Source organism: Silurus meridionalis, chromosome 20 (genome assembly GCF_014805685.1).
Source record: "Silurus meridionalis isolate SWU-2019-XX chromosome 20, ASM1480568v1, whole genome shotgun sequence".
Classification (NCBI taxonomy): Eukaryota; Metazoa; Chordata; class Actinopteri; order Siluriformes; family Siluridae; genus Silurus; species Silurus meridionalis.
The window spans coordinates 11,654,791-11,680,488 of record NC_060903.1 but is presented as its reverse complement, the minus strand read 5'-3'; the positions used below and the strand labels follow the sequence as shown (position 1 = coordinate 11,680,488).

General features: G+C 38.9%; 1 protein-coding gene and 1 non-coding gene across 5 annotated transcripts in view; both read right to left on the bottom strand.

Moving 5' to 3' along the window:
* brwd1 (bromodomain and WD repeat domain containing 1) overlaps window positions 1–14,148 on the bottom strand; it is a 38,411-nt gene extending 24,263 nt beyond the window's left edge. For 3 of the 4 annotated variants that reach the window (XM_046876935.1, XM_046876938.1, XM_046876937.1), the window contains exons 1-14: window positions 14,080–14,148; window positions 13,719–13,983; window positions 13,546–13,604; window positions 13,417–13,446; window positions 13,158–13,217; window positions 10,645–10,795; window positions 10,458–10,556; window positions 6,785–6,945; window positions 1,999–2,220; window positions 1,826–1,926; window positions 1,266–1,336; window positions 737–837; window positions 591–631; window positions 34–135 (exon numbers count right to left, since the gene is read on the bottom strand). In XM_046876935.1, the coding sequence (XP_046732891.1) occupies window positions 34–135; window positions 591–631; window positions 737–837; window positions 1,266–1,336; window positions 1,826–1,926; window positions 1,999–2,220; window positions 6,785–6,945; window positions 10,458–10,556; window positions 10,645–10,795; window positions 13,158–13,217; window positions 13,417–13,446; window positions 13,546–13,604; window positions 13,719–13,767 (1,247 nt within the window). In that variant the 5' untranslated portion in view covers window positions 13,768–13,983; window positions 14,080–14,148. The remainder of the gene's footprint in view (window positions 1–33; window positions 136–590; window positions 632–736; window positions 838–1,265; window positions 1,337–1,825; window positions 1,927–1,998; window positions 2,221–6,784; window positions 6,946–10,457; window positions 10,557–10,644; window positions 10,796–13,157; window positions 13,218–13,416; window positions 13,447–13,545; window positions 13,605–13,718; window positions 13,984–14,079) is intronic. The other variant, XM_046876936.1, reaches the window with a different exon arrangement.
* A 7,507-nt stretch (window positions 14,149–21,655) lies between these two features.
* Window positions 21,656–21,727, bottom strand: trnae-cuc. The gene has a single exon. It is a non-coding gene; the product is annotated as a tRNA-Glu (tRNA).
* Window positions 21,728–25,698: the final 3,971 nt, after the last annotated feature.

The following is a 25,698-nucleotide window of genomic DNA, read 5'->3' as shown; positions in this document are numbered from 1 at the left end:
ATAGAATGAAATTGTGACTCCGGGGAGTCATACCCTGGTAAAGTGGCAGACATCTCCAGTAAAATGCTTCTCCACTGATGTCTCTGATGCAGCTTCCAGATGCGAGCAGTACCATCACGGCTGCCACTTACAAACCTGAGAGAGAACATGATACACGGTTAAATATGCTTTTAGACAATCTTTAAGCATGACTATAAATCCAGTACATTTTACTAACAAGTGCACTGCTACGTGTATTGTTTTTTTTGTTTTTTAATGGCCATTCGGGAAGTTTAGTAATTCTGCAATTTTGTTGATGTGTAGCTAAGAATCTACCCAATCTATTTCAATCTAACAATTATTGGCTGGTTTAGGATCCACAGAAAACTAAAAGAAACAAAACACACATGACATTACCAGCAAAATAAAATGTATACCACTAATTGTTGGAATTAAGGCAAGATGGGGAATAATTAGAAACTTTAGTATGTTCCGAGGTCTAGCTGAAATCAGACAACATTCTGAACATTCCACATGCATTCAACAGAACCATGAAATGATCTTCAGAAATCTGACTGAAAATAGGACAATTCTCCTCATATTAAACATACCTCTCTCCTGTGTTGCAGAACTGGATGCTGTCAACTTTGTCCTAAAAACAAAAACATGTCAAAATTAGCAGCACACTCAGTTACCTTAGGTTTATGCAAATAGGATGCAATTGATGTATAAAAAAATAAAAAAAATAAGCTCTAACCGTGTGTGAATTAAGCTCTGCTATTTTTTCCGGACTGCCACTGCCCATGTAGTATATCCTGATAACATCATCAGTGCTCCCTGTGGCTAGGAACATGCCTCCTGTATGAGATTAGAACAATTATATTAGTTGCATTAAAGTCATTTTAACTAAAGTCAGCATTGTTAATTAGTTGACGCTACTGAGATTCTGAATGTTTAATATAAATTTGCTTTAATGCTTTAACATTTTAAAATTTAATTAAAATAAAACCAAACAAATAAAGAAATTATCCACCCTGAATATATTTTCCTAGAACAACTGGAAATGTTTATACATAAGAACACCAGGTGTTCATTGTGTGGCATTTTGAAGTAAATGGAAAGGAAACTTCTCCCAAATTACATGTAATACAATCTTGTCCAATGGCTATAAAATCTGTTCCTGAAACCTCCTGTCTCTGCAAATAGGTGTGGCTCCTTTTTGGTTGAATGGAAAATTCGCAGCCATACTAGTTATTTTCCAGGAGTGCTCTGCTGTTTAGTTTTACCTGGGCTGAACGAGGAGCACACCATCTGAACACCAGGTCTTGGTCTTTCTGTGAATTTCAGCGGACGATCACTAACAAATATAGAGAGAGAACAGAATTAAACAGAACATTCTATATTGCAGCGGCATTCAACTAACAGATTAAGCTACACCAAAATTCTTGGCCTGGATAAGCAACTAGTGTTACTGGATGACAATAACAAAATATCTTTTTAATCATTAGTGATGAGTCCATAGCTGCAAATAAGATATGTTGTGTTATTACACTTTATCCTTTTCATTATCAATAAACTTTATGCTACGAGTCACAACAAGAATCTTTCTCAGAAGCCACAATGGCACTTAAAATAAAGATAAATGTCACTAAATTACAGGCCGTTTTTCTGTTCAGCAGTGTTACTTGGTGCTCTGTTTAACCCGCAGCCAGTTAATGGTCTATAAATATTCTATATTTGTATTACTTTGTAAGCACTATAAAGCTCTGCCTAAAAATACACATGCAAAATATAAACAAACAAAATACAATCTTACAATTGCAAGGAAAAAAAAAATTACACTTACGTGAAATTGGTGTTTTTTACATCCCACTGCCAGAAGCAGACAGTTGCATCAGTTCCTGTAGAGACCATGAACCTTTTGAAGCCCTTGGCAAATGGAGAAAACTAAAGAAACAAGACATATGGGTCAAATCAAGTCTATTAAATAATGCAGTAGAAAACAGTAGGGTAGAATACCTGTAAAGAGGTAATAGATCCACTGTGACCCTGCAGCACTGCTACTGGGGCACAGGTACGAAGGCACCAGACACGGATGGTTTTGTCGCAACTACCCGCTGCAATGAGGGTGTTCTCCATGTTGACAGCAAGGTCAGAGATCTCAGCATGATGTCCCCGCAGAGTGGAGTGAAGCCTCCCATCAAAAGAGGACCAGATTTTTACCAAGGCATCGTCAGAACCCTACAGAGGAAAGAAAAGAGCTCAATTGGTCTTCAGGGCTGAACAACTACAAGCTCCACACAGAAGGTTGTGTCCACTGGCTCAATAATTAAATGTTATATGACCTTTCATTTTCATAATAAAGAATTTCAAACTTTAAAATAATTTGCATTTTGGGCTACTGCACTTAGACTTTAGATACACTCCCCATCCAAAAAAAAAAAAAAAAAACCACGACACACTAATATTTCGTTGGACCGTCTTTAGCTTTGATTACGGCATGCATTCCCCATTAAAATTGTATCGAAAAGCTTCTGGAATGTCACAACATTTATTCTCGTCCAGAGTTGCAGTAATTTTTCACCAAGATCTTGTACTGATGATAGGAGAGTTGGACCCAAAGCACATACCAAAGATACTTAATGGGGTTAAGGTCAGGACTCTGTGGTGGCTGATCCATGTGTGAAAATACTGCCTCATGCTCCCTGAACCACTCCTTTCACAATTTGAGTTCCTCATCTTGGAATATACCCATACCATCAGGGAAGAAAAAAATCCATTGGTGGAATAACCCGGTCATTCAGTATATTCAGGTAGTCAGCTGACCTCATTCTTTGGACAGATAACATTGCTGAACCCAGACCTGACCAACTGCAGCAACCCCAGATCATAACACTGCCCCCATAGACTTGTACAGTAGGCAATAGGCATGATGGGTGCATCAGTTATTCTGCCTCTCTTCATACCCTGATGTGCTCATCACTCTGGAACAGGGTAAATCTAGACTCATCAGACCACATGACCTTCTTCTATTGCTCCAGAGTCAAATCTTTATGCTTCCTAGCAAATTGAAGCCTTTTTGCTGATTAGCCTCACCGATAAGTGGTTTCTTAAGGCTACACAGATGCCTATACAACAACCTTAACTGCTTTATTGGAAAACCATAATCTGTGCTGGTAATGATACATGATAATTGAATTCAGAATAAAATGTATTAAGAGCAACTAGATTTATTAACAAGTAAACTGAAAATCACCATACAAAGTAGTAGACGTGACTAATCAAACTGGCGTGTCATACCATCCCACATTGCTCGCCATACCGGCAGAGAAAATTAAAGTTATAACTAGGGCTGCAACAACTAATCGACAAAACGCTAAAAATCGTTAAATATCATTTGTTATCAACAAAGGCCGATATCGATTAGTTGCGCTGTTCAAGTTACAGGTTAGCATGACAGCAAGATAACACCGCCGCTTGCAAATTGGCATCTTAAGTCATCCAAGTCATCCATTTTATATTAAATGCAACAAAGAACACTGTAACAGTAAAAAAGCAGAAAACTCACTTTGCTCTACAGAAATACCACACTGACACACAAGCACATGAAAAGAAAACACTGGTATCACGGATGAAGGCGAAACATGAGCATGGTGAGCAGAAACTGTATAATCCTCATTATATAGAAATGGTACAGTTTAATGAAGTGCTACTGTGTAAACTATTTGCTAACTCTGGGGAAAGTTGCACTGGATCTGTTCTGTCGTGACTCACAAGCATCAGGTTGCACAATCAGCTCGCTCACGACATAGCGATGGATTCAATTAAAACAGTGCCGAACAAACACTAAATCTAAGAGCAGCAAATAACAGCAGCAGTAAACATTTACATTTTTACTTACTGTGTTTTTTAAATTAAAGCCTCTTTTGAATTAATTCTCTTTTTATAGCATTTGTCTACAACAGTAACTTTGTTTTCAAATGTGATTTACTGCAGCTTTACTACATTCAAATTGTTTTCAATGTTTTTATATTTAATTTATGCATACATTTAATTATTGTACAAAATTAAATCTGTTAGATATTCTAGATGCTTAGATCTTTACAACTGAACTAAATGCCTTTTTTTTATTTAAACAAAAATTGTCAAAACAATCTTTCAACTTCTCAATTAGGGGTCACCACAGCAGATCACCTGTCTCCAGACACCCCTGTCCTCTACATCTGCCTCTTTCTAAAACAACTACCTGCATGTCTTCCCTCACCACATTAATAAACCTTCTTCTTGGCCTTCCTCTTTTCATCCTTCTTGGCAGCTTCATCCTCAGCATTTTCTTACCGATAAACCCCATGTCCCTCCTCTGTACATGTCCAAACCATCTCAATCTCGCCTCACTCTCCAAAAAGTCCTACATGCCCTGTCCCTCTAAAAAAACTAATTTCTAATCCTGTCCATCCTCATCACTCCCAATGAAAACCTCAAGATCTTCAGCTCTGCTACCTCCAGCTCTGCCTCCTGTCTTTTATTCAATGCCACTGTCTCTAAACCATACAACATCGCAAGTCTCACCACAGTCCTATAAACTTACAAACTCTCCATTGCTTTGCACTGTTGACCCAGGTACCTGAACTCTCTCCAGCACTTTAGGCTCTTCTCAACCTGCTCCCTACTCTTACCATAAACCACAATATCATCATCAATATCATCCATTCAGACTCCTGTCTGACCTAATCAGTCAACCTGTCCATCACCACTGAAACAGGAAAGGGCTTAAAAGCGATCCTTAATGCAGTCTAACCACCACCTTAAACCAGTCTGTCGTTCATACTGCACACTTCACTGCTGTCATATTGTCCTCATACATGTCCTGCACCACCCTCACATACTTCTCTGACACACCTGACTCCCTCATTCAATACCACAACTCCTCTCTCAGCACTCTGTCATACGCTTTTTCTAAATACACAAATACACAATGCAATTCCTTCTGACCTTCTCTATACTTCTTCATCAACATTCCCAATGCAAATAATGTGTCTGTGGTGCTCTTCCTCAGCATAAAACCATACTGTTGCTCACAGATGGTCACCTCTTCTCTCAGCCTGGTTTCCACTACTCATCTGGTCCAACCGTCTTTCCACTTCCCGCTTCACTCTCCACATCATCCAACCTTCTCCCTCTCTCATTTTCCTCATTCATCAGCTGCACAAAATACTCGCTCCATCGTCTCAACACACTCTCCTCACTAGTCAACACATTTACATCTCCACCTTTATTGCTCTAACTTGCAGCACATCCTTCCCAGCTCGGTTCCTCTGCCTGGCCAATCTGTATAAATACTTTTCTCCTTCCTTAGTGTCCAAATTCTCCTACAGCTCTTCATATGCTTTTTTTTGGCTTATCCCTCTTCACCTGCTGCTGCATCTCCTTGTACTCCTGTCTACTTTTTTTCATCACTCTGTCGATCCCAATCATGTTTTGCCATCCTCTTTCTCCTTATGCTGTCCTGCACTTCCTCATTCCACCACCACGTCTCTGTCTTTCTTTCCATTTCCAGATACCTCTTCACCACCACCGAGCCTCTGTCTGACCTCTACCCTGAATCTCACACTAGTGTCTTCCTCCTTCAGTTTCCACCATCTTATTCTTCTTTCAGTCCTCACTCTCCTCCTCTTTTTCTTCACCTTCAAAACCATCCTACAGACCACCATCCGATGCTGTCTAGCTACAGCATCGGATCTCTTAAAAAGAACATAGTCCACCTGTGTGCACCTTCCACTCCTATACATCACACAGGATCCTCTTCTTCTTAAAATAAGTGTTCACCACTGCCATTTCCATCCTTTTAGCAAAACCTACCACCATCTGCCCTTCCACATTTCTCTCCTTAAGGCCATACCTACCACTTCATCAAACTCACTCCAAATTTTTCCTTCTCCTCCATCTCACAACCCACTTGTGGAGCATTGGCACTGGTGGCATTTATCACCCCTATGCTTCATGTTGATCACACTATCAGAAACTTTCTTCACCTTCACTACACTCTTACTGTACTTTTCTTTCAGAATCACCCCTACACCATTTCTCTTTCCATCCACACCATGATAAAACAGTTTAAACCCACCTCCAATGTTCCTGTCTTTACTCCCTTTCCACTTAAGCCTCCTGAACAAACAACATATCTACCTTTCTCCTCTCCATCATTTCAGCTACCTCTCTCCCTTTACCAGTCATAGTACCAACATTTAAAGTACCAACTCGAACCTCTGCTCTCCTACACTTCTTTCTCTGCTGTCTCTGTTGACGTCTTCCTCCTCTCCTTTGGCCAACAGTAGCCCAATTTCCACCAGTACCCTGTTGGGTAACAATACCTGTGGCGGTTGTTGGTAACCTGGGCCTCGACCGATCCGGTATGAATTTCCGGTATGATCCGCATATTTGATTTGGCACGTGTTTTACGCTGGATGCCCTTCCTAATGCAACCTTCCCAATTTGTCCTGGCTTGGGACCGGCACCCAGAGTGCACTGACTTCTGCAACCCTAATGGCTGGGTAAAAATTGTCAAAACAATGTTGTATTATATTATATACTGATTATTTTAAGCATGGTTGTTAACTTGCCATCTGCAATTAACATTGAAAAAAAATAATACAAAATCTAAATGTTGATTTACACAAATTGTCTCATTTTGCCTACTCATGCGTTTTTTTTTACACTCAATGAAAACACAAATGATCAAAGCAATTACACAATTGGTCCTTATCAAAAGGTAAGTCAGATTTTCATGGCTGAAGAAAGGTCTTACCGTGAAAATCCGGGAACCTGTTCGGTCAAAGGCGATGCAGTAAACGGCCGAGAGATGTCCCAGAATCCTCCTGTGCATTTTGATGTTTTGATATACACTGACAGGATGGACAAAGCTGAAACGCTGAGTGCCTGTCAACTCTCTTCCTCTGCACACCTCCACTACACACAGTTCAACACATTAACATCTTTAGTTATTCTCCTATTACATGCTATACATTAACACTGAAACAGAGTTGAAGGTATAACATTGGTGAATAGAACAACACAGAAAATGCAGTACAGACTATGACTCGAACTGTCAATGACTTTCATCTCAGATTTCAAGTTCAATTAAACAAGATATCAAATCTCAGCTGAAGTAGTACACCTTCGGTTTAGACTCAACAGGGGCTAAATAGGTAAAAAGAAAAATACAGAGAGAAAAGTTAAGGTTGTTATTTTACATCTGTGTATGTATTTGCACACTCAACTTCCCTTTTTCTACAGGAAGTGCTTTTTTCCAGAACTCAATTGTTTACAACTCAGATCCGCAGAGAAACAAACTGCACATGGTTTTGCTCAATAGGGTCGACTAAAAACCACCTGCTACCCTGTATGTCATTTTAAATAGAGTGACATATATAAGGGATGCACCGAAATGAAAATTCTTGGCCAAAACCGAAAAAGGAGGAAAGCAAGGCCGAAAACCGAAACACCGAAAGAAATTATGGCAATTATTATTACCATTGCATTAATGGCTATGACTGTGTACCAACCTTACTAAAATCAAGGCATTTCAATTGCATAAATTAATATTAAAGTCTCAAAGAATTAATCAATTACAAATTATGAAAATATTTATTTATAGCATTGCAACAATGCACAGGATAAAATAAATTAAAATTTTGTCTTAAATGTTTAACTTAAATGCACTCATGTGTACATTAAATAATAATGTACAGGCCCTCTGGCCTGCTAATAGGTTGTAAAATTAAATATGTTCTTTCATAAAAACAAAGTGCATTCAGAACTAGTGCAACTGCTTAAATATACAATACAACACTATCCCTGAGAAACTTCCTGCCTTTTCAAAAACGTCCACCACAGACGGAGTGCGCATGCTCGGAGGGGTTTTGCCTTTCTGTGCGTTTGCGTTCCTCTGATATTCAGCATAGCAATCAGATGTTTGGATTTCAAATTAAACCCGACGTGGAGAAAGTTTTTGCAGACGAAATTTCGGCAGTACATGTTTTGCAAATCACTATCCGTGGGTCTTTCTCAGATATACTGAAATACGTCCACACCGCAGACATGTTTTAGACAGGCACGTGCAGGCCGCGGTTTCTGTTTGCGTCATCACAACAAATTGTTGGGCCACCTTTGGGCCATTTTCGGCCGAAAATTTTCGGTGGCCGAATATTCGGTGCATCCCTAATATATTAAATTAAATTAAATTAAATTATATTATATTATATATATATATATATATATATATATATATATATATATATATATATATATATATATATACACACACACATACATATATATATATACACACACACACACACACATATACAGTACAGACCAAAAGTTTGGACACACCTTCTCATTCAAAGAGTTTTCTTTATTTTCATGACTATGAAAATTGTAGAGTCACACTGAAGGGATCAAAACTATGAATTAACACATGTGGAATTATATATGGAATTATATACATAACAAAAAAGTGTGAAACAACTGAAAAATGTCATATTGTAGGTTCTTCAAAGTAGCCACCTTTTGCTTTGATTACTGCTTTGCACACTCTTGGCATTCTCTTGATGAGCTTCAAGAGGTAGTCACCTGAAATGGTCTTCCAACAGTCTTGAAGGAGTTCCCAGAGATGCTTGGCACTTGTTGGCCCTTTTGCCTTCACTCTGCGGTCCAGCTCACCCCAAACCATCTCGATTGGGTTCAGGTCTGGTGACTGTGCAGGCCAGGTCATCTGGCGCAGCACCCCATCACTCTCCTTCTTGGTCAAATAGCCCTTACACAGCCTGGAGGTGTGTTTGGGGTCATTGTCCTGTTGAAAAATAAATGATGGTCCAACTAAACGCAAACCGGATGGAATAGCATGCCGCTGCAAGATGCTGTGGTAGCCATGCTGGTTCAGTATGCCTTCAATTTTGAATAAATCCCCAACAGTGTCACCAGCAAAGCACCCCCACACCATCACACCTCCTCCTCCATGCTTCACGGTGGGAACCAGGCATGTAGAGTCCATCCATTCACCTTTTCTGCGTCGCACAAAGACACGGTGGTTGGAACCAAAGATCTCAAATTTGGACTCATCAGACCAAAGCACAGATTTCCACTGGTCTAATGTCCATTCCTTGTGTTCTTTAGCCCAAACAAGTCTCTTCTGCTTGTTGCCTTTCTTTCTACCATGAAGGCCTGATTCACACAGTCTCCTCTTAACAGTTGTTGTAGAGATGTGTCTGCTGCTAGAACTCTGTGTGCCATTGACCTGGTCTCTAATCTGAGCTGCTGTTAACCTGCGATTTCTGAGGCTGGTGACTCGGATGAACTTATCCTCCGCAGCAGAGGTGACTCTTGGTCTTCCTTTCCTGGGGCGGTCCGCATGTGAGCCAGTTTCTTTGTAGCGCTTGATGGTTTTTGTGACTGCACTTGGGGACACTTTCAAAGTTTTCCCAATTTTTCGGACTGACTGACCTTCATTTCTTAAAGTAATGATGGCCACTCGTTTTTCTGTACTTAGCTGCTTTTTTCTTGCCATAATACAAATTCTAACAGTCTATTCAGTAGGACTATCAGCTGTGTATCCACCTGACTTCTGCACAACACAACTGATGGTCCCAACCAAGAAATCACACTTATTAAACCTGACAGGGGACACCTGTGAAGTGAAAACCATTTCAGGTGACTACCTCTTGAAGCTCATCAAGAGAATGCCAAGAGTGTGCAAAGCAGTAATCAAAGCAAAAGGTGGCTACTTTGAAGAACCTAGAAAATATGACATTTTCGGTTGTTTCACACTTTTTTGTTATGTATATAATTCCACATGTGTTAATTCATAGTTTTGATACCTTCAGTGTGACTCTACAATTTTCATAGTCATGAAAATAAAGAAAACTCTTTAAATGAGAAGGTGTGTCCAAACCTTTGGTCTGTACTGTATATAAAATATAATATATATATATTATATATTAAATATATATATTAAATATATTATATATATATTATATATATATAAAATGTGTGTGTGTTTTCTCAATTTAGTTTGTATTCACACTGTACATGAAGCCAAAATTAAAGTTGTCAGTAGGCCTGAAAGCATATTCAAAATTAAACAAAAATTGGAGCCCAGTTAAGCAGCGTGTATTTACAAAATATAGTTGCTGACAAAACCAAAACACAGCAGTTTGGTTCATTTTTTCAATTCGAGTGGATTCAGAACTGAATCACTTTAGCCTGGCACTCAAAACTCACTCGTTTTTTTTTTTTAGAACTTATTCGATTACCCATTCCTGGGCTAATTGTTTTGGTCCTTGCCCTAGTGTGATTGTGGTGTTCTTATGAACACACAAGAGCCACACAGAAGGGATAAACTATACCCAGGTTCTGTACGAACATGCCCTGTATTCATACCTATAAACAATATTCCATACTGAAACAGAAATGACACCTACCCAGATTTGGGGCATCCCTGCAGCTCAAAGGCCTCTCTGGTGGTCTTCCTCTGTGAAGCGCAGCAAAAGTCGAGCTTTTCCATCGGCTATGGCCACAATCTATTCCACAACAAGAGATTATATTGTGTAAGAATAATTATCGTATTTAAGAAAAGAACAGTAGTTTCAAATGTTAATGCTGCACCACCTTTTGCTGTCCGAAGTAAGGAATGTCTCCCTGTTCCCAGTAGAGAATGCACCCCAGGCAAACCAGACGGCACTTGTTTGTTGAGGATCGGTCCAATCTGCTTACATATCTGCAGCAAGTGGTCTGGTGCAATATGCTTGTTGGCTGCAATCTTATGGAGGAAAATAAAACTTCCTGTTTGCTAGATGTCATTCAAATGCATTAGACACTCCCATTTGAAACAAATTTGATCTAACTGGCTCATTTAAATAATCCATTCATTCATCCTCAGCAACATTATGCTTAATCACAGCAGATCCAAACCTGAAATTAAAAACTAAAATGAAATTATCTGTCAAATATTCAATACAATTTTTAAGAATTGTCTTATAATTTAAATGTTTTGACAAGCCACCTAGTGGGACAATGTGTCCTTGTACATGATCCAGAAACAAAAAAGCTCCAACTTTTATACCAATACTTGCATCAACACAACAATACGGATCACTATCTAGCCGAGCCTGTGCAGTAACTCAGCTTTGTATATCTCCAATGTTCGCTGTATACATTGTTTTAATCTTTAGTAAGAGTTGAAATGCCATTAGACACTGATAATTAAGAAGCGCTTGCTTGATTGTTTTTAGTAGCCAATAGTGAAATCTGCTTTTTATCTCATAGGCGTGAGATACACTAGCAGTGTCCTCTCCTGATGATTACAACAGACACAATCACTAACACTGGAATCATTAGGCACATTAGAAATATTTCACTATGATTACAGTTACTGTGTTTCAGGGCAGCTGTTTCCTTTAATGCACTTGCTTTAATACCATCATGCCCGACCTCCTCTCAGACCCAGCTCTTAGTGCCCACCCCAATCAATGTCAGTGGATCACCAGCTTCCTGACAGACAGGCAGCAGATAGTGAGGCTAGGCAACTCACATTCAGGTCTCTCACTATCGGCACTGATGCTTTCCAGGGTTGCGTTCTCTTCCCACTGCACTTCTCTATGTACACAAATGACTGCACCTCTAAAAACCCCTCTGTCAAGCTCCTAAAGTTTGCAGACGACACTACAGTCATCGCCCTCATTCAGGACGGAGACGAGTCTGCTTACAGACATGAGGTTGAAGAGCTGGCTGGCTGGTGCAATCACAACAACCTGGAGCTCAACACACTCAAAACAGTGGAGATGATCGTGGACTTTAGGAAAAATCCCCCAGCAATCCCCCACTCACCAGCATGAAGGTCATTCAAGTTTCTGGCTATCACCATCTATCAGGACCTGAAGTGGGACAATAATATTGACTCCATTGCTAAAAAGGTCCAGCAGAGGTTGTACTTCGTTTGCCAACTGAGGAAATTCAACCTGCCACAGAAGCTGCTGAAAAAGTTCTATTCGGCCATCAATAAGTCTGTCCTGTTTACATCCATAACTGTCTGGTTTGATTCAGCTACCAAATCAGACATCAGGAGGCTACAGCAGACAGTCAGGACCGCTGAGAGGATTATTGGTGCCCCACTGCCCAACCTACAAGATCGTCACTCCTCGAGAGTGGAGAAAAGGGCTAAGAAAATCTCTTTGGACCCCACACACCCCACACCCACTCTCTCTTCGAAATTTTGCATTGTGCCCAGCGCACCGTCCACCAGAACCACCAGGCACAAAAACTTTTTTTCCAGCAGGCTTTACTCAGCCTAAACAGTTAAAACATTAATTACTACACATTCTCCATCATAACTGAAACATTTATACAATCATACATTTGTAAACTGAACACTTGTGAATAACATCTGTGCATTCATGTAAACAATATTTCTACTTATGTATATAGTGCATTATTTCATTGTCTGTTTTACTTATATTTTGCTATATTATGTCTGTACTTTCTCCTGCACTGGAAGCCCCTGTCACCAAGTCAAATTCCTTGTGTGTAAACATACTTGGTAATAAAGCAATTTATCTTATTCTGATTCATATGCTCTCCGACTAATTCGCAGCCCAGTACCACTAAATTGTGATTTTAGAAGGTTGATAAATGAAATAAGTGAAATTTTAGTCATGATCCTCGGTTCAGGATATATAACAAAGTCTAAAAAGGAAGTGGTTTGAAAGTGAAGCTTTTATGCAAATAAAGACAGCGCGTCAACCAATCACAACGCACGAACAAAAAGAAAAAAGAAAAGAAAAAAAAGGAAAGCAGCGGTCTGAGAAGGCTGATTGGTCGTAAAAATGACGACGTCACGAAAACTCGGTATTCTCCACCCTCACTGCAATACGACACTAAGTGAGAACCGAGTCAGGTCAAAAACAAAACAAAAAAAATTATAAGAAAAAAACTCAGAGCTACACATAAAATATTAAATTGCACTTAACAGTACCAACAGCGTGGCACGACTTTATAAGCACACAAAAATCAGCCTGGGCTGCTCCCGCATTAGTGAATCTATTGGTCAAACAAATCCTGGTGAAATTACTAGCATTCAGGAGAAACACACATGGAGCAATTAAAGGCAACAGATAAAAACATACCAGGTCTTCATACGATCGGGGATGTTCATTGCCTTCCCAGTCCACTCTATGGGGAAGGAGCTGCCGAGAACAGAAACCCGATCAGCAATGACAGGACTTTAAACATGCTCCAATAATAAACCGATTAACCATGTTATCATTAATATACACAAAGATAGAGATAGCTATCAGAATTGACAGGCATTAAATCCGCCTCTTGGTGTGCTTTACTAGGAAGTAGGCTTTGTGTTAATCAAGAATAAAACACACGGACACACACCTGGTGTTCCTCCATTTCACTTACGAGAACCTGCAACAGAAGGGAAAGTCGTGTATGAAGATTAAACAAAATACAGCATTTAGACACAACACGGGCTTATAACCAAAGGGGTGTATACACAGCTCTCACCTCGGCCGCTCTCCGACAAGGACCGGTTGTTAAAAAACGAGAAATGAGATAATAAAGCTCTGCAAATAAACAAGAAACAAAGCGCGAGAAAATCAGTGAAATGTGAATTAAACGCAGGGAAACGGCGATGCTGCTGATCCCAAACATTAAACGTTACTTTTCTTTCGCCTTACCCGATTCCAGGAGCGAAATACTCCCTCTTTTGTCCATTCTGTCAGCCATAACTAAGCTGACGTACTACTCTTGAAACTTATTTCTGTGTCCTGTTATCCGCTGATATATTTATTTAATTTTGACTTCACGGTTTGGGTCCACTTCGTGATCGCTCCCGCTTTCCGTTCAGCCAGTTTTCAGTCGCCATTGGATGTGCGAGGCCTCGGCTTACAGAGCAACTTCCGCTACGACCAAAGGAAATGGGGGGTTGGGAGGAAAAAGTCTCTTTGTCAAACAAAGGGAATAGAAATGTCTGTGAGAAATTCAATGCATACTGACGGTTTATTATCTACTTGCTTACAGAAGTCGAAGAAATATTACCTCTAGGAGCTTCGACAGAAAAGGTTTTTTTTTTTCCCTTGTGTCGCGCGTGCTCGCGTGAACTTGTCGATGACGTCAGCAGCTCGTGCTCACTCTTTTGACGCTGAATCTGCCCTTTGGTTATTTTTGGAGTAAATTATTATTCAACTATTAAAAATAATAATAAAATAGGGCCCCAGATTTAAATAGCAAAAATGCATTAAGAATACCATAACTGTTTTAGAAAAAAAAAAGATTATATTTGCATAGAAACCTATTCAAATACAGTTAATTAGTACAAAATGATGTGCCAATAGAGCTTGTTTTCAGTCCTAAAGCTTTAAGTTTCGGCGGTCCCTTAAATGATCCTAAACATTTTTGTACCATTTTAAGTCACGTAGAATATCAATGAAATAAGAAAAAAAGTATTTTATATGTATCCACACGTAGTAGACTTTCCACATAGGATTTTTGCACAATCAGCATTCAGTGGTTTTCACATGTACATTCTTAACCAAGGTACTGTATATATGTCACATCATTTAAGACGTGTTTTCACTTGTTATGTAGAAGTTTTGTTCACATGTATTATTATTATTCCCATGATGTCACAAGCATTTATGTACATTCACAACACATTTGCAGGGCATAACATGATTATGTGTTCCAAAATTTCATGATCCTGTGTTACTATGCCTGCACCAGTAGCAGGTTGCTTTCATGCGTCTACAAGTTTCTGCACTCATCACACTCCTGCACTCCTGTGGCTGCTTTTTACTACATGCCCAGCAATAGAATAACAGGAGTGTTACACAAAAATGTTAAAAATGTATCATCACAGAATACAGAAAACGTAACATGAAGATCAGAGATTGTCTGAAGATAATTATAATTGAATATAATAACATTTTATCAGAACAGAAAAAACTACATGATAATGTTCCTTAACTATTTACTATATGTCATTACACAACACTTTTTTCCCCAAGAATGCAAACAAATTGATGGTTATCAGTAATTGATTACTGGGAACAATGGTGATTATGATTAGGAACATAGGTTTAAACAAGCATAACCTAGAGTATTCTTTTTAAATAGACAGCCATATATGCACTGTGTGGCAAAATTTTCCACTCTCTCAGTGCATATACCGCTGTCTATTTTGCCATTAATGCATATATAATAATGGTTGGCAATGGTACATACAGCATATAATAGTTGTCTTTAAACCAGACAGGACAGACAGGAGGCATACTCTTGGTATACACTGAGATTAATTAAAGTATATACAGTGGAACCCGGTTATGTCGAGGGCCTAGGGGGGTGCCAAAAAGCGTTGAGATAACCAATGATCGAAATAAACGAAAACCAATATGGCGGCAATATATTAACGTGCTTGAAATTTCTTTATGTACCTGATGTGCGTTAATAAATAAAAATGTGCATGCACGTGTTTTTTGAGTTTTTTTTACACATCAGCGTTGCCGCGATTTGTTTGATGAAGACATGCTATAAAAATGTACATACATGTTTAATAACAACAAAAGGCATAAGTGCACCAACTAACAGCAGAGATTTACCAGTATACAATACAAACCACCGTCCATTCTCAAAACAAACCTTTATTATATTCTCCAACATTGCAAACACAAAGATCGCTCACAAAATCACACAAAATGTGCAGGGTGTAGTTCGTTTTTACAAAAAGCTAACCAGTGTCAACATTAAATTCTTGACTCATTTCACTCTGACACACAGCTCTGAAAACACCTGTAGAATCTGTGAAGGCTTAATATTTCCGCCACTACCGCAAGTTTTTCTGCGGCTGCACAATGCCGTCTCACTACCGTATTTTTGCGTGTATAAGATGTGTATATAATTTTGCGTATATAAGACTGGGTGAGGGGTATGTAAAACTTTCTATAAGATGCGTCTTATATATGCGGAAATACGGTAGTGAGATGGTGACGTGGCAAAAGCCGGCGATTGGTCATGCGGATCGAGATAACCAACGTTAAGTGGCAAATTTGCCCCCACTTGTGCTCGAGATATTAGGGTTCGTTGACATAAAAGAATCGACATAACCAATGAGAGTTAACCGAGGTCGAGATAAGTGGGTTCCACTGTAATCTCATATAATTCATTTTGTATTATGGGCGGGTGCATCCCCAATTTGATTGCAAAAAGGGTGGCACCAAGGATGCGATAAATAAAAAAAATATATAGCTGGATTCTCACAATATTTGTCTAAATGCATATTTTCTACAGCATTTGCATCTTGCCCAAAATCCATAAATGGTTGGCAGTCATTTGTGCTGACTGGATAGCATCACAGGGTTGTACCTAAAGATTCAAATGTTCCCAACCTCCTGACTGGTATCACTGAAAGTAGCATTAAACCCAGCCCAATGAAAAGTCACCACCAGCTTGCTCATCAGGGACAAACTTACATTTATAAAAAGCATCTTATTCATTTTTATCACCACATTATCTGTGTAAAGCTGCTTTGAGACAATGTTCATAGTTAAAATTGCTATACAAATAAAAATGAATTGAATTTAATTTATTTTAACTGAATAGACCAATTCAGGCATGATTTTTATTTAGCTTAACTGTTGTTCTATCACCTTTTTTCATTTCTCATTTCCTTTTGTTCTGCAGAATGAAGCATCAGATGGTTGTCTGGAAGCCATCTTGTCCCAGATGGTGGAGGGGAAGGAAGTGTTCTTTTCTCTGTTTACTCTGTGTGTGTGTGTGTGTGTGTGTGTGTGTGTGTGTGTGTGTGTGTGTGTGTGTGTGTGTGTGTGTTTGGGGGGTGTTCGAAAAAGACAGACTGAAACTGGTTTGCCTTTTGAGTTTATCATTTTCAGAAACAAGAACAAAGGGCATATCTGGTATTTCTGGAGTCTCACAGGATTGCTGCCATACTATGGTTTCAGCATGCAGTGTCAATTCTTATATAGTAAACTACTACTATATGAAATATGGGTCACTATGGGTTAAGGTTAGGGTTAGGGCAGGTGGCACAATGCCATTTACTAGTGGAACTGTGGTCTGGATACTGATCCAACAAAGTGTATTGAAACAAGTCCTTAAATCAGTACTAATAGATGTAGTTCAGTGAACAAGCTCAGATTCTGCAGCAGATATTGTGATTTATTATATCCTTTAGGTAGTTAGTTGCTTAAACTGGCACATACTTTTAATTAAGCAGACCTGTATAAATTTTAAGTGAGTACCAGTGGAAGGGGTTTTATGTCTGAGTCTGTATCTGTCTGTGTTTCTGGATGAAGTTGATTTATCTGTCACATATCAGATAGATTTACAAAGTAGTCACAGGAGGCATATAGTTCAAAATTACTTAGTAAAGTGAGTAATTGCATGCTATTTATAATTCAGAAGGTTTAATTGGTATTAATGGTGTTTTTAAAATTACTTCTTTCCAAATTGGTCATCTACTAATTCCCACCCACCACACAGTTCTCTGCTGTTATACAACAGCTATCAGTGGGGGAGGGGGAGCACTAACACCAGTTTCCTCTGAGACTCATAAAGCCAGCCAGCCATAGCTTTTTGGAAGCATTGTATCTTTCTTCTCCTGTATATATAAGCTCACAGACTTGATTAGGTAGTGTTATGATTAATGATAGGGAGGGACAGCATGCCATCAAATACAATAAACAAAAATAATCTTCAACTGTTGCTGATCACAATCGCTATGATCAATATTTATTATCTTTATAAGATCTGATTCACAATTCCATACATGGTTCTTCTTCATCTTCTTTCGGCTTCTCCCATTAGGGACATGGTTAAACCTTTAAAATACTAACTAGTTATCTATGTTGTGAGCAATAGTTACACCTAGTGTTCAAACATGGAAACTGCAACAAGCATTAAAATAGATGGGAGAAGCCGAAAGAAAGAATTAGCTGCTTTTAACGGGAGAAGCCGAAAGAAAGTTTGTTCGTAAATCATTTCACGGAGTAGGTGGAACAGTGATAAATAATTAATGGTTGCCAGATTTTTTTAGTTTAAAAGCAACATATATAAATAATATGTAACAAAGCTCTGTAAATTATGCAAAATGTAGTTGCAGATGTTTGGAAGATAGAAAGAGGGAAAAAGCATTTGTGAAATAAGTCTTTTGATAATGTGTTTATCAAAAATACATCAGAATCACTTCCACTTAAAAGCTGAGAAACACCAGTATTATTGTGGTTCCTGAGATGTAATTGGGATGGTAATTATTTTAGCTCAATCACAGTTGAAGAAACATCTAAAAATGCACTAAATTAACTGCTAGACTATACAAAGAAATACGGTGTGATGATTATTGGTGATTTATCATAGGATTATGCTAAAAAAATACTATTAAGGAATATGGCACTAGCAAGATTGATTACTGGTTTCATACAACAATTCTATAAACAAAATATTAACTCAAGTGATAACAGCTGTACATTTTTAACTATGCAAAGCCACATGTGCTATTCATCATGTTCATGTTTTTGTCTGCATGACAGGACCATACAAATTTGTGTATCTTTTATTAGAGCATTTAAAATTTGGTGCTTTGAGTATAATTCTCTCATACTGACCACTGGATGTTCAATATGGCAACTCATGTCAAAGAGTTTCCTGAGGATTTGAGAATTAGCATTGTTGCTCCCCACAAAGACGGCCTAGATAGGTAACACCCTGAAATTTAGTTACAGTGCAGTGGCAATGTAACTGTAATGGTTCAGATGAATTGTAATGAAAGGTGATTTTGAGTATATGCTGACTTTAAGGGCCCCCTTGTGGTGAGAATTGTGTATAGTAACTTCTGTATGCCTCGTGTTGAGGTGAGTTAATTGGAAAGTGTCATGGCTGAAGAGCAGCTTGTATGGTGAAGTCGTGACCCGCATAAGGCTGTAAGACGCTATTATTTGTCATATAAATATGATGTTTAGTAGGTTAAAGATGTTAAAAGATGTAAATTCATTAATCTAGCGATGCAAATGTTGCTAAGAACAAAATGTAAAGTGCAAAGTGTGAGCTTTAGGTAGCGCCGTATGCTAGCGGTCTTTTGTTATGATTATTAGGCTAAATTGGGTTTTGTTGGATTGGATTACAAGCTATTACTTAGAATTAAGAATATAATTTCAAATGCACATGACAATGTAATGTTTAATGCATTGATTTAATGTGTGATTTAATGTTTCTTTGAATGTTTTAGGCAGTAAATACTGTTCAGTTGGCTTTGCACTTTGAATGTGATTTAATTACAATTCTAATTGCTGTATTTTTTATGTTTGTTTACAGTTTTATAATTTAAATTTTAATGTTAAAGTTAAACGAGGAAAGATTCATGAAATCTACAGAAAGAATAAAAGCCATGAATCAACATCTCGCCAGTTCGCTGTCTGTCTAGCTGGATAGAGAAGTTACATGTTTAGCGAGGACAGAACTGTAACGTGTTAGAAGCATGAAAAATTGGCAAGCATGAGGAATTGAGGAAGTTTGGTAAGGGCCAAGTTGTGATGGTTAGACTACTGGGTCAGAGCATCTCCATGCACCCATTTTCCAGGGTTCCCGCGGGGTCTTAAAAAGTCCTAAAAGCATTGAATTTATTAATTTGGAAATAGTACCTTAAAAAGTCTTTAAAAAGTCTTGAATTTTGATGTCTGGGTCTTAAAGATTGTGCTGTATGTAATTTCTCCATATATCACCACAGCCATAGACTACAACACAACAAGCAAAGGAGAAGCGCGAGAAATCAATGAAAATCTCAGCATTCCACAGGAAAGGTTGACTGACGGACGCAGTTATATTCTTAAAGTTTGTTTTTACGTTAGCTAGCTACCAATTTAATTCTGAGGTTATGGGGAAATGTAAATTTAATGAAGCGTGGCTGGCTAAAAACTCTTTTCGTCATTGGTTAAAACCAGTGGACAACACCGTTTTTGAGGCGTTTTGCACCATATGCAAAAAAAGGATTCAGCTAGGTACAATGGGAATGAAGGCATTAGAGTCTCATGCCAAGTCGTCCGAGCACATAAACGCTCTCAATGGACAAAAACAAACTCCTTCCATCGCCTGCGTGTTTCAACCAACTAATGTTAGCCAGCTATCTGCTAATGTGCCTGAAGTGGCAACAGGAGCTAATGTTAGCCAGCTTGCTGCTAGCGCTGCAGACCCTCCAGCTATGGCAGCAACTAGAGTGGATCTGCGCACAGCGTTCGGGTCCACACCAACAATAAAAGCCGAGGTGTTGTGGACTTTTAACACAATCGCTAAACACCAGTCCTACAATGGAAATGAGGGTATCTCAGAGCTTTTTGTGCTCTGTGCATGTTCCCTGACTCCGACATCGCTAAAACGTTTACTTGCGGTCCCGACAAAACAGCTTACATAGCCAAGTTTGGTTTAGCTATCCACATCAAAGAAGAACTGGTGTCCAAAGTTAACAAATCGCCGTTCGTTCTTATGTTTGATGAGGGTCTCAACGAGACTACGAAAAACAAACAGCTGGATGTGCACGTCCGCTTCTGGAACGAGGGACAGGTTCAGTCCAGATATCTGGGCTCTCAGTTTATGGGACATTCCACTGCACAAGACCTGCTGTCGCATCTCAAAGTAAGGATAATGATTATTTACGTTAAAAGCTCATCAATTTATATTGATAGACTCAACTTGTGTGCATATACTCTTCTGTAACTGCAATATTACATGCAATATTACCAAATAGTTATTTCCCTTAACAATATTTGCTTATCCAGTTCTCTTATTTGAGTAATCAAATGCAACCCTTTTTTTCTCAGGAATGTATGGACAGACTGAACCTCAGGGACTTGGTGTTCATTTCAGTGGATGGGCCCAGTGTGAATTGGGTCTGGCTAGGGATGCGGACAGGCTGGCCGAGGAGGCTGAAAGGAAGGCAGGAAGCAAGATGGCTGACCTGATCTCCAGGTCCAACCTCTTGCGGAAAGGCCATAAGGAGAAGTTGACGGAACTGGCTGTCCTTGATAAAGACATTGCTGCCCTGAGTGAAGAGCTAAGGAGTTGACTGTGTTTCTTAATTTAATTTAATTTATTGTTGAGTTCTGATTTTCGATGTTTATCGTTCAGGGGTCTCTCAGTTCCCCATATTCCCAGAATGGAATAAGTAGCTAGCTCATGTTAAAAAACAACTTAACATTGTTCGGCAAACTTTCTTGTGGTCTACTGAAATGTTTTATTTTTCACACTGCTTGGCTTATCTTTTACGCATTCCACATTTGAAAAATAAATGAACACAAGTTCAAGGATTTTGTTTTTCTTTGCTGGTAGGGACATGAAATAGGTATACATTTTTTATGTAAATGGTCTTAAAAAGGTCTTAAAAGACTTGAATTTAACTTGTAGGAACCCTGATTTTCACAATAGGAATATTTCTTTCCGCTTCTCCCATTAGGGGTCGCCACAGCGGATCATCCGTATTCGGGATCCGCATGTTTGATTTGGCACGTTTTTACGCTGGATGCCCTTCCTAACACAACCCTCCCCATTTATCTGGGCTTGGGACCGGCACTAAGAGTGCACTGGCTTGTGCAACCCTAATGGCTGGGGTTGGTTCCCTGACCGGGGATCGAACCCGGGCCGCAGCGGTGAGAGCGCCGCATCCTAACCACTAGACCACCAGGGACTTTCACAATAGGAATTTTCAAAATAGGAATATAATGTGGCTAAAAGCACACACATTTACCTTTTGGAGCAATAGGCCCATACATTTAAATGCAATCCATTTTGGATTCATATTCGATCTACGCTGGATCATAGGTACTGCATAGACCAGGGGTGTCAAACTCAAATTCACAGTGGGCCAAAATTAAAAACTGGGATGAAATCGTGGGCCAAACTCAATATTTATTGAAAATTTGACTGCAATTGTGCATGTTTTCCGTCTCTCCAGATGTGTAATGTTTAACCTTTTCACGTGGAAACAAACTTAGGTTTTGCATACATATTGAATCTGGAACAACCAAAGTTTAATATTATAAACACATGAGAAATTAAATTTGAAATAAAACACACATCAGTGGTATTAGTTTTGGTATTATGTCTGTCGCTCTCTATCTATAGACCTAATTCCTTTTTAATGTAAACCTTTTTTCACCGGGCAACAACACAACCAATAATAATAATAATAATTTCCTTCAATTAAAAAAGCAATTTTTCAACTATTACCAGTCCATGCCTTAAAGTAGAAAAAGTGCATAAAGACATCATTCATTCAAGCTCAGTTTTTACACTCTGATTTACTCTGATGCACATTGGTTCAAGCCAATGTGCATCAATGTCTGGGTTTAGGCTCTGAGCTGAGCATCATGTCTGGGTTTAGGCTCTGAGCTGAGCATCATGTCTGGGTTTAGGCTCTGAGCTGAGCATCATGTCTGGGTTTAGGCTCTGAGCTGAGCATCATGTCTGGGTTTAGGCTCTGAGCTGAGGAAATCCTCAGGATTGAGTGAAGATGTTCATCAGTGAGACTCCTGAGTGTTGTTTTGTTCATCTTCATTAAAGAGAACAGTTACACACAGATATGTGCTGCTGAACATAGAGAGGATTTGAGCAGCTTGGGCACGGAGTTGGAGCAGTGTGTCGGGGAGGAAACATGGAAACTGTGCAACACACACAGAGTCGTACTTTGACTTGAGCGTGTCTCTACACTGGAGTTCAATCAGATCCATTTGGAGGTTGGTTGGTGCGCTTTCCACGTCAACCACAAACGGATTACTGAGCAGTTCAAATCTGCATTTCTGGGCTTCAAAGTCGGTAAATCACCGGGTAAATTCAGCGCTGAGTTTTTCAGCTTGAAGTTTTTCAGCGGTCTCGACTGACGCGCCCGCGCACTAACAAAGCATTCTGGGATTTGTAGTATTAGCGTTGTATGCGCTATACACTGGCGGGCCAGCTCTAATACACATTTGATATGATCTCGCGGGCCAAATATAATTACACCGCGGGCCAGATTTGGTCCAGTAGCTTTTCTGGGAAAAACATTCCTTACATCAGCTATGGTAAGATACCCATCTTCTACATTTTGTGGCTTAAAACACACAAATCTGTCTTTTGGAGCACTTAGGCCCATGCACTGAAATGCATATTTTGCTTAGATAAAAGAAATAAAATAAAATAAAATAAAGGTGTTCAGTCATTTGTAAATAAAAATTTATTTTTTTTTTAGATTTTTTAAAACGTACATTCACCACAGCTAAAGAAGCTTTTATTGTCATTTTAAACATATATAGCTGCCACAGTACACAGTGAAATGAGATGTTTCTCCAGAACCTTTGTGCTACATAATACAGAACACAGAGCTAGGGCCTAAAGTAAGCTGTCCAAGCCACACAAAGTGAAAACAGTGCAGACAAATAACATTGCAAACGCACAACACAAGACACAAACAAGGTAGCCTTTTGCATAATGTGTCGTACAGTACAATGTGCAAAAAGAGAACTGTAAACAAGAGTGTACTTGTAAATATAAACACAATGTTGTGCAAAACTGCAACAGCAGCAATCGAGTAGATGTGCAAAACAGCATGTAAACAGTTATAATACAGTTATGATAAAATAGTGATAATATAAAATGGGTGATGCTGAAGGCCTGGATGTGTGTAAACTGAGATGAGTTCAGTTCTGTGTGTTAAGGAGCCTAACGGCCGTCACGTCTTCTGTGAACTGAAGTTGCTGACATTTTGGGAGAGGAATGTCGTCTCACATGTGTCTGATACAGGATTCTAGCTGGTGAACAGTTCTTAGTGTCCTTTGTTTTATTTTTCTTTGCATTATGTTCCAAATGTTTTCAAATAGTAAATGGTCTACGGCTTTGGCCCAGAGAGGATGGTGGTGTTTCGGATAATATTCACACGTCTTCTTTTTTGCACGATAGAGATTTACCCAGCATTTGTGGATGACATGGCAAACTTTATTCACAAACAATGATATCTGGAAGTATTAATGAGCCTATGCAGTGAGTCCATTACAGAATCATGACTGTTTTAAATGGCCATCCAATATTGATTTTCTCCCTTATACCTTGTATACAGAAATTTCTCCACATTCTTTGAAAGTTGTATAGTTTTATGTAAATGATTGGCTATTCAACTGTTTTGCAATTGTATGTTGGGGAACATTATTCTCAAATTGTTACACAATTTTTAGACACATTCTTCCACAGATTGGTGAAGCCCATCTGTACTTATGAAAGACTCTGCCTCTCTGAGATACACAATTTATACCCAATTATCTTACTGAGTTGTTGTCAATTAACCTAATAAGTTGTAAAATGTTTCTCCAACTGTTTAATTTTACTACTAAATTTAGTAAAAAAAAAAAATCCCCTCATTAATCTACACTCAGTATCCCATAATGATTCTACAATTCAAATCAAATCAAATCAAATTTTATTCGTCACATACACATACATACAGAGTACGACATGCAGTGAAATGCTTTATACGACTGACCAGCATGAGGGAATAGGGTGGGGGAAGAAATAAAACAAGGGGAAAGAAGGCAGATAGATAAAACCAATAAACTATGTAAAATAAATAAATAAATAAATATATATATATATATATATATATATATATATATATAAATAATAAATTTTCCTCACTGTATATATATATATATATATATACAGTGAGGAAAATTTATTATTTGAACACCCTGCTATTTTGCAAGTTCTCCCACTTAGAAATCATGGAGGGTCTGAAATTGTCATCGAGGTGCATGTCCACTGTGAGAGACATAATCTAAAAAAAATCCAGAAATCACAATATATGATTTTTAACTATTTATTTGTATGATACAGCTGCAAATAAGTATTTGAACACCTGTCTATCAGCTAGAATTCTGACCCTCAAAGACCTGTTAGTCTGCCTTTAAAATGTCCACCTCCACTACATTTATTATCCTAAATTACATGCACCTGTTTGAGGTCATTAGCTGAATAAAGACACCTGTCCACCACATACAATCAGTAAGAATCCAACTACTAACATGGCCAAGACCAAAGAGCTGTCCAAAGACACTAGAGACAAAATTGTACACCTCCACAAGGCTGGAAAGGGCTACGGGAAATTGCCAAGCAACTTGGTGAAAAAGGTCCACTGTTGGAGCAATCATTAGAAAATGGAAGAAGCTAAACATGACTGTCAATCTCCCTCGGACTGGGGCTCCATGCAAGATCTCACCTCGTGGGGTCTCAATGATCTTAAGGAAGTTGAGAAATCAGCCAAGAACTACACGGGAGGAGCTGGTCAATGACCTAAAAAGAGCTGGGACCACCGTTTCCAAGGTTACTGTTGGTAATACACTAAGACGTCATGGTTTGAAATCATGCATGGCACGGAAGGTTCCCCTGCTTAAACCAGCACATGTCCAGGTACGTCTTAAGTTTGCCAATGACCATTTGGATGATCCAGAGGAGTCATGGGAGAAAGTCATGTGGTCAGATGAGACCAAAATAGAACTTTTGGGTCATAATTCCACTAAACGTGTTTGGAGGAAGAAGAATGATGAGTACCATCCCAAAAACACCATCCTTACTGTGAAGCATGGGGGTGGTAGCTTCATGCTTTGGGGGTGTTTTTCTGCACATGGGACAGGG